At 50.9% G+C, this 16,267-nt stretch overlaps 1 protein-coding gene across 2 annotated transcripts in view; it reads left to right on the top strand.

The window, feature by feature from the left end:
- PKD1L2 (polycystin 1 like 2) overlaps window positions 1-16,267 on the top strand; it is a 75,855-nt gene that overhangs the window by 2,938 nt on the left and 56,650 nt on the right. The window contains exons 3-10 of one of the 2 annotated variants that reach the window (XM_031934468.1): window positions 1,258-1,434; window positions 3,488-3,637; window positions 4,301-4,491; window positions 7,224-7,355; window positions 10,508-10,690; window positions 12,333-12,457; window positions 13,597-13,723; window positions 14,645-14,776. In XM_031934468.1, coding sequence (XP_031790328.1) covers window positions 1,258-1,434; window positions 3,488-3,637; window positions 4,301-4,491; window positions 7,224-7,355; window positions 10,508-10,690; window positions 12,333-12,457; window positions 13,597-13,723; window positions 14,645-14,776 — 1,217 coding nt within the window. Of the gene's footprint in view, window positions 1-1,257; window positions 1,435-3,487; window positions 3,638-4,300; window positions 4,492-7,223; window positions 7,356-7,492; window positions 8,001-10,507; window positions 10,691-12,332; window positions 12,458-13,596; window positions 13,724-14,644; window positions 14,777-16,267 lie in introns of those variants that run through there. The other variant, XM_031934469.1, reaches the window with a different exon arrangement.

Raw genomic sequence — 16,267 nt, 5'->3', positions numbered from 1 at the left:
GGCTAACACGGTGAAACCCCGTCTCTACTAAAAATACAAGAAAACTAGCCGGGCGAGGTGGCGGGCGCCTGTAGTCCCAGCTACTCCGGAGGCTGAGGCAGGAGAATGGCGAAAACCCGGGAGGCGGAGCTTGCAGTGAGCTGAGATCCGGCCACTGCACTCCAGCCCGGGTGGCAGAGCAAGACTCCGTCTCAAAAAACAAAAACAAACAAACAAACAAACAAGCCTGCTTTTGGGTCCACCCCAAACTTTCTGAATTGGGTCTAGGCCAAAGAATGAGTTTTTATGGGTTAAAATTCTCTTTACGCCTAGCTCTTCCAGGCACGCACTCTCTGAAAACCTAGGTGGCTACTCCAGGTGATGTGGGATGTGACTGCAGGTCCACTCGTGGCTCTTTACAGTGATCTGGGGGCCTGGGAAGAGTGTGGGCTTCGGGGTGGGCTCAGCCTGTTTCCGGATCCTGGTTCTGGTTTTTCCTGGCTCCGTGATCTTGAGCATTTTCCCAGCATACGCCCACCCCGTGAGGTCTCTGTGGGGAAGCCGTCATCATCAGCCCCACTCTACAGATAAGGAACTGACTCTCGAAAAGGTCAAGTTCTCAGCCCGGGTTTGGTGGCTTATGCCTGTAATCCCAGCACTTTGGGAGGCTGAGGCGGGAGGATCCCTTGAGGCCAGGAGTTCAAAGGCAGCCCTGGCAACAGAGCGAGACCTTGTCTCCACAAAAATTAGAAAATCAGCCAGCCATGATGGTGCACTCTTGTGGCTCTAGCTGACTCAAGAGGCTAAGGCAGTAGAATCACTGAAGCCTAGGAGTTCAAGGCTACAGTAAGCTATGATTGCACCACTGGACTCTGGCCTAGGCAACAGAGCAAGACCCTCTCACTAAAAAGAAAAAAAATTAGGAAAACAAAATTGGAAAAGAAAAGGTCAAGTCCAAGGTCACTTGGTTAGCAAATGGCAGAACTAAAATACAAGCTCAGGTCTGTCTGATTATCTTCCCCTATCTCTGCTCAGTTTCTCAAAGTGAGGCCCTGGGATCTCTTGCATCAGGGAGAGTTGTTTGGGGGTTTAATTGTTGAGTTGTTAGATATGTACGTTTCTGGGCTGTCCCTAGAATCTCCAGAGGCATCTGAGGTTCTGGGTTTGAAGTAGGGCCCAGGAATCTTTGTGTTAATGAGCTCACGGGGCGATCTAACGGCAGGATGGAGTTTGTGGGCCCCAAATGGCTGCCTGAGCATGATGTGCCTTCACTCTCAGCACTGACCAGGCACGCCTATGGGGAGGACACCTACGTGATCAGCGCTCTGCCTCCCGCCGAGGTGCCTGCCTGCACTGTTGCCCCGGAGGAGGGTACTGTCCTGACGAGCTTTGCCATCTTCTGCAACGCCTCCACAGCCCTGGGACCCTTGGAGTTCTGCTTCTGTCTGGAATCAGGTACGGGCTGAGGACTCTGCTCTTCCCTCGGCTCCTGGGCTCACCTTCTTGCAGAACAGGGGCCTGTTCTCTATGGGAGCTGCAAAGAATGTGTTCTGTGTGTGAAAGAGGTTGCCAGGATGAGGGCTTCCCTAAAGCTTAACCCCTAGCCCCAAAACACTGACCCAGCCATCATTCCACAGAGACATGAGAGGAAGGTCTCCTCCACAACTAGAAGCCAAAATCCATTGTCCTCGCACGGGGGACATTGATGGAGTGAAATGAACAAGGATACCCAAAACTATGACCATGTAGGGCGGCCACCAAGACACCATCCCCGAACCCCCGCTCACCACACACACAGACACACACACACACATGCACACACACACTCGGAGTAGCTGAGACTCCAAGAAGCCTGGAGCTATTCAAGAAGACAGAGATGGGTCTGGTTAACAGAATCTTCAACAATTCCATTGACTCTGCTTTGCAGGCAGCCCCAGGGAATGGGTGATACTGTAGGACGAGCTGAGCTGAAAGAACATTTTTGCAAAGGTATACAGGTGACAAACGTGGAAGACCCCATCCACAAGGCATAAAACCCTGCACAGTCTCCCTGCTGTCACCCTAACCACCCACATCCAGGGACAGCCACAGGGCATTAGCAGGAGAGATGGGGGAGCCACTCGCATTGCATTTATTCTTCCACTTGGGGAGTGATTGGTCCTTGGTCCTTGGAGGGCTCATCTGAGCCCTTATCTCCACCCGGTAGGCTTTGGCTTCTTTTTTCTGTTTGTCTTTTTTTTTTTTTTTTTTTTTTTTGAGACAGAGTTTTGCTCTTGTTGCCCAGGCTGGAGTGCAGTGGCACAATCTTGGCTCACTGCAATCTCTGCCTCCCGGGTTTAAGTGATTCTCTTGCCTCATCCTCCCGAGCAGCTGAGATTACAGGCGCCCACCACCACACCCAGCTAATTTTTGTATTTTTAGTAGAGATGGGGTTTCACTATGTTGGCCAGGCTAATCTCAAACTCCTGACCTCAGGTGATCCATCCGCCTCAGCCTCCCAAAGTGCTGGGATTACAGATGTAAGCCACGTGCCCAGGAGGGCTTTGGCATTTTGTGCTCTGAAAATGCTCTAGTCAGCTTGTAATTTTCCTCCAAAGTCAGGTACCAGGAGTGTTGCCAGGATGCTCCCCCAAATCCAGCATCAAACATCACAATGGCGTAAACATTGCACCTTGATTAGGGAAAGTGCACATTAGCTACTGTAACACCCAAGGGAGTGTAGTTTTCACAGTGCCCTGTCTAATAGATGTAGAAACACACTGCTGTTAAGAGGGCTGTGAATGGGGCTGAGTCTGAAAGGAAAAAGTCCAAGCAAGGTAAGTGGATTTTATTTCAAACCTGCGTCCCGCCAGAGGGAAAGGCCAGGACAGCTGCTCTAATTTCAATAGGCTATTCCACTTTAGTACCTCTCCCGCCTCATCCAAGTGAGCACGGAGGCAGGAAAGTGTGGCTACAGAAAAGCGAGTCCCAGGCCAGGTGTCGTGGCTCATGTCCATAATCCCAGCACTTCGGGAGGCCAAGGTGGCTGGATCACCTGAGGTCAGGAGTTCGAGACCTAATTTTTACATTTTTTTTTTTTTTTTTTTGTAGAAACAAGGTCTTCTTAAGTTGCCCAGGCTGGTCTTGAACTCCTCACCCCTGAGCTAATTTTTAAGTTGTCATTGTTGCTCCTTCTCCCCCTCCTCCTTCTTTTTCTTCCTCTTATAATTTGGTTTACCACCTTGACTTAAAAAAAAAAAAAAAACTGTAAATGGGATATTTTTCCTATAATTTTTTATGGATTTTAGTAAAATTATTCCAAGGTTACAGCAACCTGCAGTTACTTAGAGAAGACAGTAAATCAGCATATGTGACTGTGTCTTACATGAAAGTATGGAATCCCAAGAGCCTACTATGCCTTCAAGAGCTGTGACTTTTGTGTCCCTGTGATCAGGCTCTCCCTGAGTGGGTTGCAGTCTACCTGGGGCTTAGAGATGCCCCCTCATTGGTCAATTTCTGGTCTTGCCAGGTTCCTGCCTACACTGTGGCCCTGAACCTGTCCTCCCATCGGTGTATCTACCACTTGGAAAGGAGAACAATGACTTTGTGCTGACAATAGTTATTTCGGCCACCAATCGTGCAGGGGACACACAGCAGACCCAGGCTGTGGCTAAGGTGGGTGGTGGCAGTGGCCACTGTTTCTTTACTGAGAAAAATTCTCCACCCTTATGAACCTCACCAAAAGGATGGCTGGATGGAAGATAGCCAGGGGCATAGCCAGATGAGTCACTGATTCATCCATTCCTTCCACAAATGTTTACAGAGCATCTACCATGGACCACGTCCTGGGGATTACAACAGGCATGGTCTCTATGTTTGTAGATCTTATGATTTGGTGGCCAGAATTGGGGGAGGGTCCTGGGAGCTGGTGGGTGAGGGGGGTTGGAGAATGACTCTGGCATGAGTTAGGCCAGCACCTTCAAAGGGCTCAGAGGAAGTAGGACCAAAATTAGCCAACAAGGACTCAAGGAAGGGCCTAGATAAGATCCCAAGATGTCAAGCATCAGAGGCCGGGTGGAGGTGGAAGAGGTTGAGACCAAGAGGGGAGGGTAGCCAGTGGTAGAGCAATGACTTGCGCCAGCCTGGAGCTGACCAAGGCTTGGTTTGGGTGGCTGTCAGCTGTCTTGTGCGAGCAGGTCTGCGTGCCCTCTAGCCTCAGGAAGTGCCCAAGAACTCCAAGGTGAGGCCAAAGGCGTCCAAGCCTGCTCTGGCCCCATGTGACTTCAGAGGCCAGGTTCTTCCTAGCAGGTTCTGAGCACATTTCTGATTTCCCAACAGGTAGCACTCGGAGACACATGGGTTGAGGATGTAGCATTCCAGGCTGCAGTGTCAGAGAAAATCTCCACATCTCTGCAAGGCGAGGGTGGCCCCAAGCAGCTCCTCCAGCTGGCCAAGGCCGTGTCCTCCGTGCTGAACCAAGAGCACAAAAGCCAGGGCTCAGGACAGCCACTGAGCATGGACGTCAGACAGAAGGTGCCCGTGGGAAGAGGGGAGGCTCCTTTCATTCCCTTCCTCTGGGGCCCCAGGGTCTGCGTGTGGCCATTTGGGCTGTGCATCAAGATTCATGGATTGGGGAGAAGCCTGTGGTGTCTCCCAAGCGGCTGACACCACCTCCCTCTCTGGTCTTTTGGGTGAGTGACATAAAGCGAAGAAAGTGCCTTCTTCCTTGGTAACCTGCTTTCTCGGCTGGCCCTCATGGAGGCACAGGCCTCTGGGATGGGGGGAGTTTAGAACCCATCACCCTCTCCCCTTCATGTTTCAGATGACAAGGCAGAGCCCCAGAGGAGAAAGGGGACTGCCCTCGGTCCCATGGGTAGTGGTTTGAGGTTGGATCTCAGATGGTGTCCCAGCTTTGTCACTTACCATTTGCATTGTCACAGGCCAGGGACAGTTTCAGTTTATAAGCCTCAGTTTCCCCATATGGAAAAGAGGAATAAGAATACTAGTCTCCTCATACAATTGTGGTAGGAGTTAAATAAGAATTACAATCACCGCAACTAAAATACTAGATAAGATCGCCAACGTTCAACCAGTTTTAATCCACAAAAACGACTGGTCCATGTTACAACCTAGTATGATTAACTATTGCAGAACATACGATTGTGTCCACTCCCAGCACGTGCCACATGAGTTTGCATGTGTGTGTGCATGCAAACACACACACACACACACACACACCCCTGTGGGCACGGAGAAGAGAAGAAAGACTTCTTTTGGCCCCCTGAAATGTTTACAGGAAAGTACTGAGTGTGGTGCTGGAGGCCCAGTAGGTACTTAACACAGGAAGCAGGATTGTCATTGTGATCGCTTACACAGAGAAACTAACATGTATCAAGCACCTGCTATGAGCTGCCAGGCCCTGAATGAGGGCTTCATGGATCTGTAATCCCCACTACAACCTTGGGAGGTAAATGGTGAGGCCTCCATCTATGTTACAGCTGAGGAAACAGAGGGTAGGAGAATCAGAGCTGCCTCCCTGGGTCCGTATGTCTGGTAAGTGGTGAAGCCGGGGTTCAAACCCAGGTTAAAGGATCCCCCTCCACCTCCAGCCCTCTTACCCCAGACCTTTGTTCCACATTCCCTACCCCATCCCCTCTGCCACATACATACACGTTAACTCTCACACATACTCACATACACACACTTTCACACACACTTTTATGCACACACACACACATACATGCACTCACATATGCTCGCACACACACACACATCCACACACTCTCACCCACACACATGCTCACACACTCATACACACATACATGCACTCACTCATATTGACACAGGCTCACACTCACAAACTCATACACACACTGACAGAGGCTCACACACGGTCACACTCACATACACATACACATGCACACACAAACTCACACACATGCTCACACACATACACTGACACACTCTCACACATTCAGACACACACATACTTACACCTACACACATTTATGCTCTCACACACATACACACACTCACACACTTTCACACACACACAGCTCTCATTCCTGGTCGCGTTCACTCTGAGAAGTACCAATGGCAAACTTCCCCTGGACATCCTGTGGTCCCCAAGCACACAGACCACACAGCCTAACCCACGGTCTCTCCATGCAATGCCCAGGGCCTGGCACAAGACAGATGTCAAACTCTCACTGGGCAGCTGAGAAGATGTTAACAAGGGCTCTGTTGAGAGAGGTGTGCGCAGGGCTTAGGGAACAAACTAGACAGCATGGAGGACCCCAGGGGTCCAGCCTACCATGAGCAGGATCCACTGGGCCAAAATTAAGGCGTCGGCAGAGCTGCAAACCTGGAGGCTCCAGGGTAGAAGGCATTCCTTGCCTTTTCCGGGTTCTAGAGGCCACCTGCACTTCTTGACTCCTACCTTCAAAGCCAGCCACGCAGCATCTCCAAAGCCCTCTCCTTTCCCTCTCTCTCTCCCCACCCTTCCCTCATCCTCTTTCCCTCTCTTTCTCTTCCCGCTACCCCTACCTCCATCACCCATCTCCTTTTCTGTTTAATACTCCTGCCTCCCTCTTAGAAGGATCGTGTGATGACGTTGGTCCCACCTGTTTATCTGGGATAATCTCTCCATCTCAGAATCCTTAACTTAATTGCATCTCCAAAATGACCTAGCCAAAGTGCCTTTTGCCACATGCAGTAACATATTCACAGGTTTCAGGGATGTGAATGTGGGCATCTTGAGGGGGCTGTTATCTGCCTAATCACACATCATACAAGGCAGACAGAGGTCTGCAGGGCTTTAGAACCCCCCAGTGAGGCCAGGTGTGGTGATTTACGCCTGTAATCCCTGCCCTTTGGGAGGCTGAGGCAGGCGGATCACTTGAGGTCAGAAGTTCAAGACCAGCCTGGCCAACATGGCAAAATCCTGTCTCTACTAAAAACACAAAAAATTAGCTGGGCGTGGTGGTGTGAACCTGTAATCTCAACTACTCAGGAGGCTGAGGTCCGAGAATTGCTTGAACCCAGGAGGCGGAAGTTGCAGTGAGTCAAGATCATGCCACTGTACTCCAGCCTGGGTGACAGAGCGAGACTCTAACTCAAAAAAAAAAAAAAAAGAAGAAGAAGAAAAGAAAAGAAAAAGACCCCCCTGATAAGTCTGGTCACTCCTGAGCCTGCATCTTCCTGACACTACTTCATGGGGCCATGGAATTACATTTCCTCTCCCTGCCTTTCTCCCCCATGCCAAGGTCAGGGAGCATGTGCTGGGGTCGCTGTCTGCAGTCAACGCCAACTTGGAGGACATGCAGAGGGTGCAGGAGCTGGCCGAGGTGCTGAGAGAGGTGACCCGCCGGAGTAGGGAACTCACACCCTCGGCCCAGGTGAGTAGCTTCCATCTACCGAGGCTACCGTGGGACACGCTCCTCCACAGCAGGTGGGTGATCAGCATAGGTTGAAGGGGTCCCTTGGTCACAGGGCTCTCCTGGGGCTGCCAAGACCTCTGCCATCTGCTTTCCAGGGGTCTTGTATGGCAGAAGGTGCCCCTCCTGCAGCCCATGTATCTCACGCTGGGTGAGAGGGCCTGTTTGCCCAGACTCTCACTCCCCCATCTGCTGGTGACCAACTTGAGGGAGTAACTGAATCTCATTAATATTTGGGTGGCCAAGTGTGAGTCCAGACACTGCTACTGACTGCTCATGTTCTCAACTTCAGTGCATGCCAGCCTGACATCTGGCTGCCAGCTCCTGGCCTTCCTTACCCTTCTGGGGGTCTTCTCTGACCCTCAGAGCCTAGTCTACCTGCCCATATGGCTGCAAATTCATGCAGTGTTCAGCGACTAATGGAGCGGGTGTATAAATACCCCACCTCCCTCACTCCTCTTGATGGATAATCCCAAGCAGGAGTGAATCCCAGGTAATGGGCTTGATCACACTCCTGTACTGGCTTCCACCCTTCCCTGTCTCATACCCCCTACTCCCCACAAGTGTTTCTTGGGATTATCTCCAAATGAATGACTTGCTCTCAAATCCTTGCTCCGAGATCTGTTTCTTGGAGAACTCAAATTAAAACACCATGTTCCGGCCGGGCACGGTGGCTCAAGCCTGTAATCCCAGCACTTTGGGAGGCCGAGACGGGCGGATCACGAGGTCAGGAGATCGAGACCATCCTGGCTAACACGGTGAAACCCCGTCTCTACTAAAAAAATACAAAAAATTAGCCGGGCGAGATGGCGGGCGCCTGTAGTCCCAGCTACTCGGGAGGCTGAGGCGAGAGAATGGCGTAAACCCGGGAGGCGGAGCTTGCAGTGAGCTGAGATCCGGCCACTGCACTCCAGCCTGGGTGACAGAGCTAGACTCCATCTCAAAAACAAAAACAAAAACAAAAACAAAACACCATGTTCCCAGGGTTCTGACAGCCAAGGGTTAACCCACCCAAGGGTTAAAAAAGAAACCATAGGCCAGGTGTGGTGGCTGATGCCTGTAATCCCAGCATTTTGGGAGGTAGAGGCAGGAGGATTGCTTGAGGCCAGGAGTTTGAGACCAGCCTGAGCAACATAGTGAGACCTCATCCCTTCAAAAACAAAACAAAGGCCGGGCACAGTGGCTCATGCCTGTAATCCCAGCACTTTGGGAGGCCGAGGCAGGTGGATTGCCTGAGTTCAGGAGTTTGAGACCAGCCTGGCCAACATGGTGAAACCCCATTTTTCAACATGGTGAAAAATTAGCTGGGCGTGGTGGTGTGCGCCTATAGTCCCAGCTACTCGGGAGGCTGAGGCAGGAGAATCGCTTCAACCTGGGAGGTGGAGGTTGCAGTGAGCTGAGATTGTGCCACTGCACTCCAGCCTGGGTAATAGAGAGAGACTCAGTCTCAAAAAGCAAACCAACAAACAAAAACAAAGCAAAACAAAATTGGTTGGGCATCATGGTGCACACCTGTAGTCCTAGCTACTCGGGAGGTTGAGGTGGGAGGATCAACTGAACCCAGAAGGTCAAGGCTGCAGTGAGCTGTGACTGTGCCACTGCACTCCAGCATGGGTGACAAAGCAAAACTCTATGAAAAAAATAACAAAAGAAGCCCTAAAAACAGGGAAAGTGGGCCAGCACAGTGGCTCATGCCTGTAATCCCAGCACTTTGGGAGCCTGAGGCAGTAGGATCACTTGATCCCTAGAGTTCAAGCCCAGTCTGTGCAACATAGGGAAACTACATCTCTACCAAAAAAAAAAAAAAAAAAAAAAGCCTAAATACTGGCATATACCTATAGTCCCAGCTACTCAGGAGGCTGAGGCATAAGGATCACTTGAGCCCAGGAGTTCGAGGTTACAGTGAGCCATGCTTGCACTACTGCACTCCAGCCTGGGCAACAGAGTAAGACTCTGCCTCAAAAACAAACAAAAAAAAAAAAAACAGAAGAGGAGAGAACTGTCCTGGCTTTGACCCATCCACTCTGGTAGGAGGTTGTGCCCCTAAAATCTTCCAGCCTGAAGCCAACAAGGCTGGTCTTGATTCTGGGGCTTATTCATGATATGACACTTTCCATTTATACATCCATTTGCTAATCCATCTATTTACATGCATATACACTGTATACACATGTACCTGCACACATCCTCCACTCTATCCTTCTATCCATTCAAGCATGCATTAATTTCATCATTCATTTAACAAATGCTTCCTGAATGTCAAGTATGTGCCAGGTAATGTGTAACTCGTTGAGAATTCAGCAGCAAATCATGTAGACATGGCATCTGCCATTATGGTCCTTTCAGACTACTGAGACAGCCAGACATTAGACAAATAATTTCACAAATACATATAAAATTACAAAATTTGAATATGTACTGCATCCACCCACCCACCCACCCACACAACCATCCACCTATTCATTAATCTACCATTCACCCATCTATTTATCCATCATTCATCCATCCTTCATCTATTTATCTTCCACCCATTCATCCATCCACCTACCATCCATCCATCTATCCACCCACTCACTTATCCATCCTCCATTCTCCATCCATCCATCCATCCACCCACCATTCATCCATCCACCCACCATCCACCCATCCATCCATCTACCATCCATTCACCCACCCATCCACCCGTCCATTCATCACCCATTCATCCTGCATCCACCCATTCATTCATCCTCCATCCATCCATTTTCCACCCATCCACCTATCATCCATACATCCATTTATCCAACTGCCTATCCATCCTTCATTTATCCATCCATCCATCCATCCCCTAGTCATTGAATGTTTCTGAAGACCTACTATGTGCTGGGCACTGTGCAGGGCACTCTGGGAAGGATTCAGAGGCAGACCAGGCTACTCTCCTGAAGGATCTTAGAGGACGGTAAGGTGGGAGGACCTGGTCTCAAACCAGAGATACAGGGAGCTTGTGTGCCAGGTCTAGCCCAGCTCTTTCCTGGCTTGTTCCCCTCCTTGCTTCCCTTGTCCCTTGAATGACACAAGAATGGTCTATCTTAAGCGGGGGCTCATACTGCTTTTCCTTATTTGGGTGAACCCAGTGGGAGGCCAGCTGGGCTCTACAGCATGCCAGTGAGGCCCTGTTGAGAGTGAGTGCCAAGGCCCGCCCCGAGGACCAGAGGCGCCAGGCAGCCACCAGGGACCTGTTTCAGGCTGTGGGCAGTGTGCTGGAAGCTTCCCTGAGCAACACACCAGAAGAACTTGCGGAGGCCAGCGGCAGCCAGGTGGGTGTCCAGGCCAGATGCAGACCTCACACACATTGAATGCTTTAGCTCACATCAGCTTTTCTAGGTGGAGCTTTCCCCCCCATCTTGTAGATGAGGAAACTGAGGCACAGAGATTACGGTGTTGCCCTGAGATCTGTAAGAAAATTTCCAGAGAGCAGGGCTTCCGGGAGGCAGTGTGGAGTGGTGGGCAAATCACAGGCTCTGGAATGAGACAGCCTGAGTTTGAGTCCTGCCTCTGTCACTTAGGAGGCTCGTGACCTGAGCAAGATACAGAGTTTACCTAAGCCTCTTTTCCTCATGTGTAAATCAAGGCACTCTGCTTCATCCCAAATAAGCTGCCAAATGGAGAGATCATATGGTCCCCCTAGCAGGTCTGGGTAAACCCCTGGCTCATTTTGCCAAGAACACAGAAGAGAGGCAGCTGCCCAGAGTAAGAATAGGTTGTAGCACTGTCTCACATGGCCCCAGCATCCTGGTGGGGACATAGCCTCCTAGATGGCATAATGACAGAGCCACAAAACCCATTTCTTGCTGTTGCACAGTTCTTTGTCACATGGGGCCATCACCTCTATTCAGGAAGAAGTGAAAGACACACAACACACAAAGATGCTTGGATGCACACACACACATACTCAGACACACTCAATCTCCACAAACACACACACAAAAACACAGGGCCACGCTCACACTCACGTGCAAGCTCACACACACACTGAGAGGCCTCACACTCTCACATGGCCTCAAGCATGCACTTTTGCACACAGGTGCACATTTACACACACACATCTTCACACGGGCCATGCAGTCACATGCACTCACATACTCACAGACCGTCACATATGGTTGCACACTGCATAATCATGCAGTCACCTATGCACACTCAAACACTGGATGCACATACACGCTCAGGACCACGCTCACATTCACGCACACATACACATGCTCAAACACTGCCATTCACATGCAGTGACATCACCCTCACACTGTGTGTTCACATGCGTGCACACACACACACACACACACGATATGTGCCCCAATAGGAATTCTGTGCAAACATCCAGCCCTTCCTGGGTCCCCGCACCAGCCGTGGTGTCAGGATGCATCTCATCTGGGAGTTGGGATGGGTGGGGAGCAGATTCGAAGCCCAGGAGACCTGGTGAAATGGCCTCGCTCTCAGCTGTCCATTTCCCCTGGAACAAGCCATAGGGTGCTGGCAGATGTCAGCAGCCCAGACAGCCACGTTGCCTGATGGCTCAGCACACAGGCCCTGTAGCCATATGCTTCGCCGTGAGTCCCGGCTCTTCCCCTTATCAGTGTGTGACCTCCCACAGTCTCCTGTCCTCTCTATGCCTCCATCCTCCTTCTGTCCAATGGAGCTAGTGAAGCCCCCGCCACACCAAGTTACTGTGAGGATGGAATGGGCTCACAGAAGCCTGTCTAGAAACTGTATGAGTGCTGCTTTTGGGCCACCTCCGAGGCAGTCTTTCTCCCTCCTCTCTGTCCTCTCCCAATCCCTCCTGAAGGTCCCACATTGGCCTGGTGACAGTAACCAAAGATGGCGATATAGCATAGCCATCTCGTAGCATAGCAATATCCATAACCATAGTCCATAGCAATATCCTCCTGCCTTCTTTTCCAGAGTGCCATAGTGCCGCGGCTGCTTGGAGTCGTGGAGCATGTGCAGACCGCCCTCCTGCTGGGAAAACTGCCGGGGGGCCTTCCAGCCGTGCTGGCCACCCCCTCCATCTCTCTGTACACAAACAGGTACAAACCAGCTACACCATGGGTCCCCAAGAAAGCTCATCCCCTAACCTGGCTCATTCCACACCCGCACTGCAAAACCTTGTGCTAGGCAGAGCTCAGGAGACCAGACTTGGAGCTGGAGAAATGATGGGACCTAGAGCTGGGAAGGGCTTTCCACCGACAGAGGGTCCCCTTGTCACCATGTTGAGTGTTTGCACAGCACAGGAAGGGAAGTATGGAGTTGCCTCCATGCCTGGGGCCAAGCCGGTGTTAGATCCACCTGAAGGAGTCCTGAGAGATGGTCACATGGCAGCTGTGCAGGCAAGGGGACTGAAGGAACAGGACCAGCCTTCTGTTAACCATGCCCTGCCTGTGTCTGGCCAGCCGCTGCTCCTTGGGCCTGTAGGAATTCAAGATCCACTTACCTTGGGCTCGTACACACACACACACACACACACACACAGACACACACACAGACACACACACACACACACAGGGCTCATCAAGCACTGACGCCATACCTGGGATGCTCCACACCATCCATTCCTCCACCTGACACGCAGGAGCTGGACAATGCTGCTGGCAACACTGGGACCCCGTGCCCCAAGCCTCGGTTCCTCCTGCCAGGGTTTCCCTCTTAGATCTCAGAGACGGTTTCCCAAAGCAGTATCCTGATTAGAGGAATGATCTGAAATGGGGTCCCCAACATGATCAGAAAGGGGCAAAGTCAAAGACCAGAAAAGTTGGGGCTGGGTCAAGACATGGCCTCAGAGGTCAAGGTAGGAAGGGAAGATAACCCTGGAGAAAAATCTGCGTCCAAGCCCATTTATTCATTCAATGAAAATATTGATGGACTACCAGGCGCTGCTGTAGACATCGGAGGTATAGCTTATGCCAGGCGCTGCTGTAGACATCGGAGGTATAGCAGTAAACAAGCCTGGCAAAGCCCCACCCTCATGGAGGCTCCAGTCTACTCCAGTCTAGCTGCCTCTTGTGCTGCTTCTGCTGAAACAAACATGGTGAACCACCTATAGGGATCAAAACACACCCCCACTCTGATGGTGAAGCTGGGCTCCCAGTAGTGCAGGAGGTGTGGGGTCTTCCTCGACACTGACTTTCTCCTCCCTCTCCTGCCACCTCTGTTCTCACCTTGTGGCCAGAATACAACCCTGGAGTTGGCAAGGCTCCTCCCTGCGCACGGATGCTGCAGACTCTGCAACCTTCATGCTGCCCACTGCCTCCTGGCTCGGCTCTCTGGAGGACGGCCAGGAGCCTGTGGATATAAAGGTAAAGACAGTAGTAGCGTCCTTGGGGACAGCCTTTACAGTGTGCAGAGCACTTTCACGGGCATCTGCTCGTTTGTGTTGAGTATGATGGTGCCCACTGTGCCAGTGAGCTTCAATCATTTTCGCAAAACCACAAGTAAGTGGCTCTGCCGGGCTTCAGACCCAGACCTCTGGGCTCCCAGATTCACCCTCTTTCCATTGTGCTGCAAAATTTCTCCAACAGCCTTGATTCAGGTAGTCACTGGAAATAAAGCTCTTCCAGCTTAGTGCCATAACTTGGAAATGGCCAACCCAGGCTCTTTTCCATCCACAAATTAAAGCACATCTGACTGTGTACTCCCTGAGCCCTAATGAAAGCAAATGTCTTTCTCTTAAAGACTTACTGGCTTTTGGTGAAGAAAGACGGGGAAGGGGAGACTGAGGAGGGCGGATCACCTGAAGTCAGGAGTTCGAGACCAGCCTGGTCAACATGATGAAACCCCATCTCTACTAAAAATACAAAATTAGCCGGGTGTGGTGGTGCACACCAGTAATCCCAGCTAGTCAGGAGGCTGAGGCAGGGGAATTGCTTGAACCCGGAAGGCGGAGGTTGCAGTGAGCAGAGATTGTGCCATTACACTCCAGCCGGGGTGACAGAGCGAGACTCTGTGTAAAAAAAAAAAAAAAAAAAAAAAAAAGACTTGGACGGTTTTACAGTCCAGTCATTGCTCAGCCAAAGCAAGTCTGATCTGGGTCCTCTAGGGCAGGCTCTCTGCGGCCTCAGCCCTGACGCTGGAAACATGCCAGGGGAAGCAGCGGCAGCGGAAGGTAGGCCCCACCTGCCCCACACGCCAGGGCTACTGCTCCTTGAGTCTGAGGACCTTGCCTTTCACCCTCCAGCTTCTCAGGGGCCTTGGCCAACACTCCTTGCTCTCGGTTTCAGATGATGAGTTTCCCAAAGAGCCCCTTTCCAGCCCGAAGCCGCTTCGATGTCAGCGGGACTGTCGGTGGCCTCCGTGTGACCAGCCCTACTGGTCAGCTCATACCTATGAAGAATCTGTCGGAGAATATCGAGGTAGAAGTTTGGGGTGTCGTCAGAAGTCAGGTGGGCCCAGGCTGGAGTTCAGTGGCGTGATCTCAGCTCACCGCAACCTCTGCTTCCGGGGCATAAATGATCCTCCCAACTTAGCCTCCCAAGTAGCTGGGACAACAGGTGCAAGCCACCACACCCAGCTGATTTTTTTTTTTTTAAGTTTTGGGTAGTGCAACTTCTCACTATATTGCCCAGGCTGGTCTTCAACTCTTGGGCTTGGGCTCAAGCAATCCTCCCTCCTTGGCTTCCCAAAGTGCCAGGATTACAGGCGTGAGCCACTGTGCCTGGCCATACTTCTGTCTTCTTCTTCCTTTTTTTCTTTTTTTTTTTTGAGATGGAGTTTTGCTCTCGTTGCCCAGATTAGAGTGCAATGGCGAGATCTCAGCTCACTGCAACCTCCGCCTCCTGGGTTCAAGTGATTCTCCTGCCTCAGCCTCCCGAGTAGCTGGATTACAGGCACCTGCAACGACTCCAGGCTAATTTTTTGTATTTTTAGTAGGGACGGGGCTTCACCATGTTGGTCAGGCTGGTCTAGAACTCCTGACCTCAGGTGATCCACCTGCCTCGGCCTTCCAGAGTGTTGGGATTACAGGTGTGAGCCACCATGCCCGGCCTCTGTCTTCTTTTTCAACTTGGTTGAAATTGAAAGTTGGCCAATTATTTTTTTAAAAAATGGTTAAAGAAGAGAATCATTCAAAATGATCCTTACCAGCCAGTCACGGTAGTTCACACCTGTAATCCCAGCACTTTGAGAGGTCAAGGTGGGAGAATCACTAGAGGCCAGGAGTTCAAGACCAGCCTCAGCAACAATGTGAGATACCATCTGTACAAAAAATACAAAAATTAGTCAGGTGTGGTGGCATGCACCTGTGGTCCCAGCTACTCAGGAGGATGAGGCAGAAGGATTGCTTACACCCAGGAGGTCGAGGCTGCAGTGAACCAAGATTGGTTTAAAAAATAACAGCAACAGGCTGGGCGCACTGGTGCATGCCTGTAATCCCAGCACTTTGGGAGGCTGAGGCGGGTGGATCACGAGGTCAGGAGAGCAAGACTGTCCTGACCAATGTGGTGAAACACCATCTCTACTTAAAAAAAAATACAAAAATTAGCTGAGTGTGGTGGCGTGTGCCTGTAGTCCCAGCTACTCGGGAGGCTGAGGCAGGAGAATGGCTTGAACCCAGGAGGCAGAGATTGCAGTGAGCCAAGATCATGCCACTGCACTCCAGCCTGCCAACCTGGTGACAGAACAAGACTCCATCTCAAAAAACAAAACAAAACAAAACAAAAACAAAAAACAACCAACAACAAACAAAACAAAACAAAAGCAAACAAAGAAAGGTCCTTACCCTCGCTTAATCGTTGTACTTAACTTAAAACTATAAATGCATGTTCATTCACCAATACTTGGATAACCAGAGTTTTCCTGGTTATGTATACCTGTTGTTTGGAATTTTAGTTATCTTCATTCCAGAA

Source organism: Piliocolobus tephrosceles, chromosome 17 (genome assembly GCF_002776525.5).
Source record: "Piliocolobus tephrosceles isolate RC106 chromosome 17, ASM277652v3, whole genome shotgun sequence".
NCBI classification, from domain to species: domain Eukaryota; kingdom Metazoa; phylum Chordata; class Mammalia; order Primates; family Cercopithecidae; genus Piliocolobus; species Piliocolobus tephrosceles.
The sequence above is the reverse complement of the archived record's forward strand: the minus strand, read 5'-3'. Positions and strand labels throughout refer to the sequence as shown.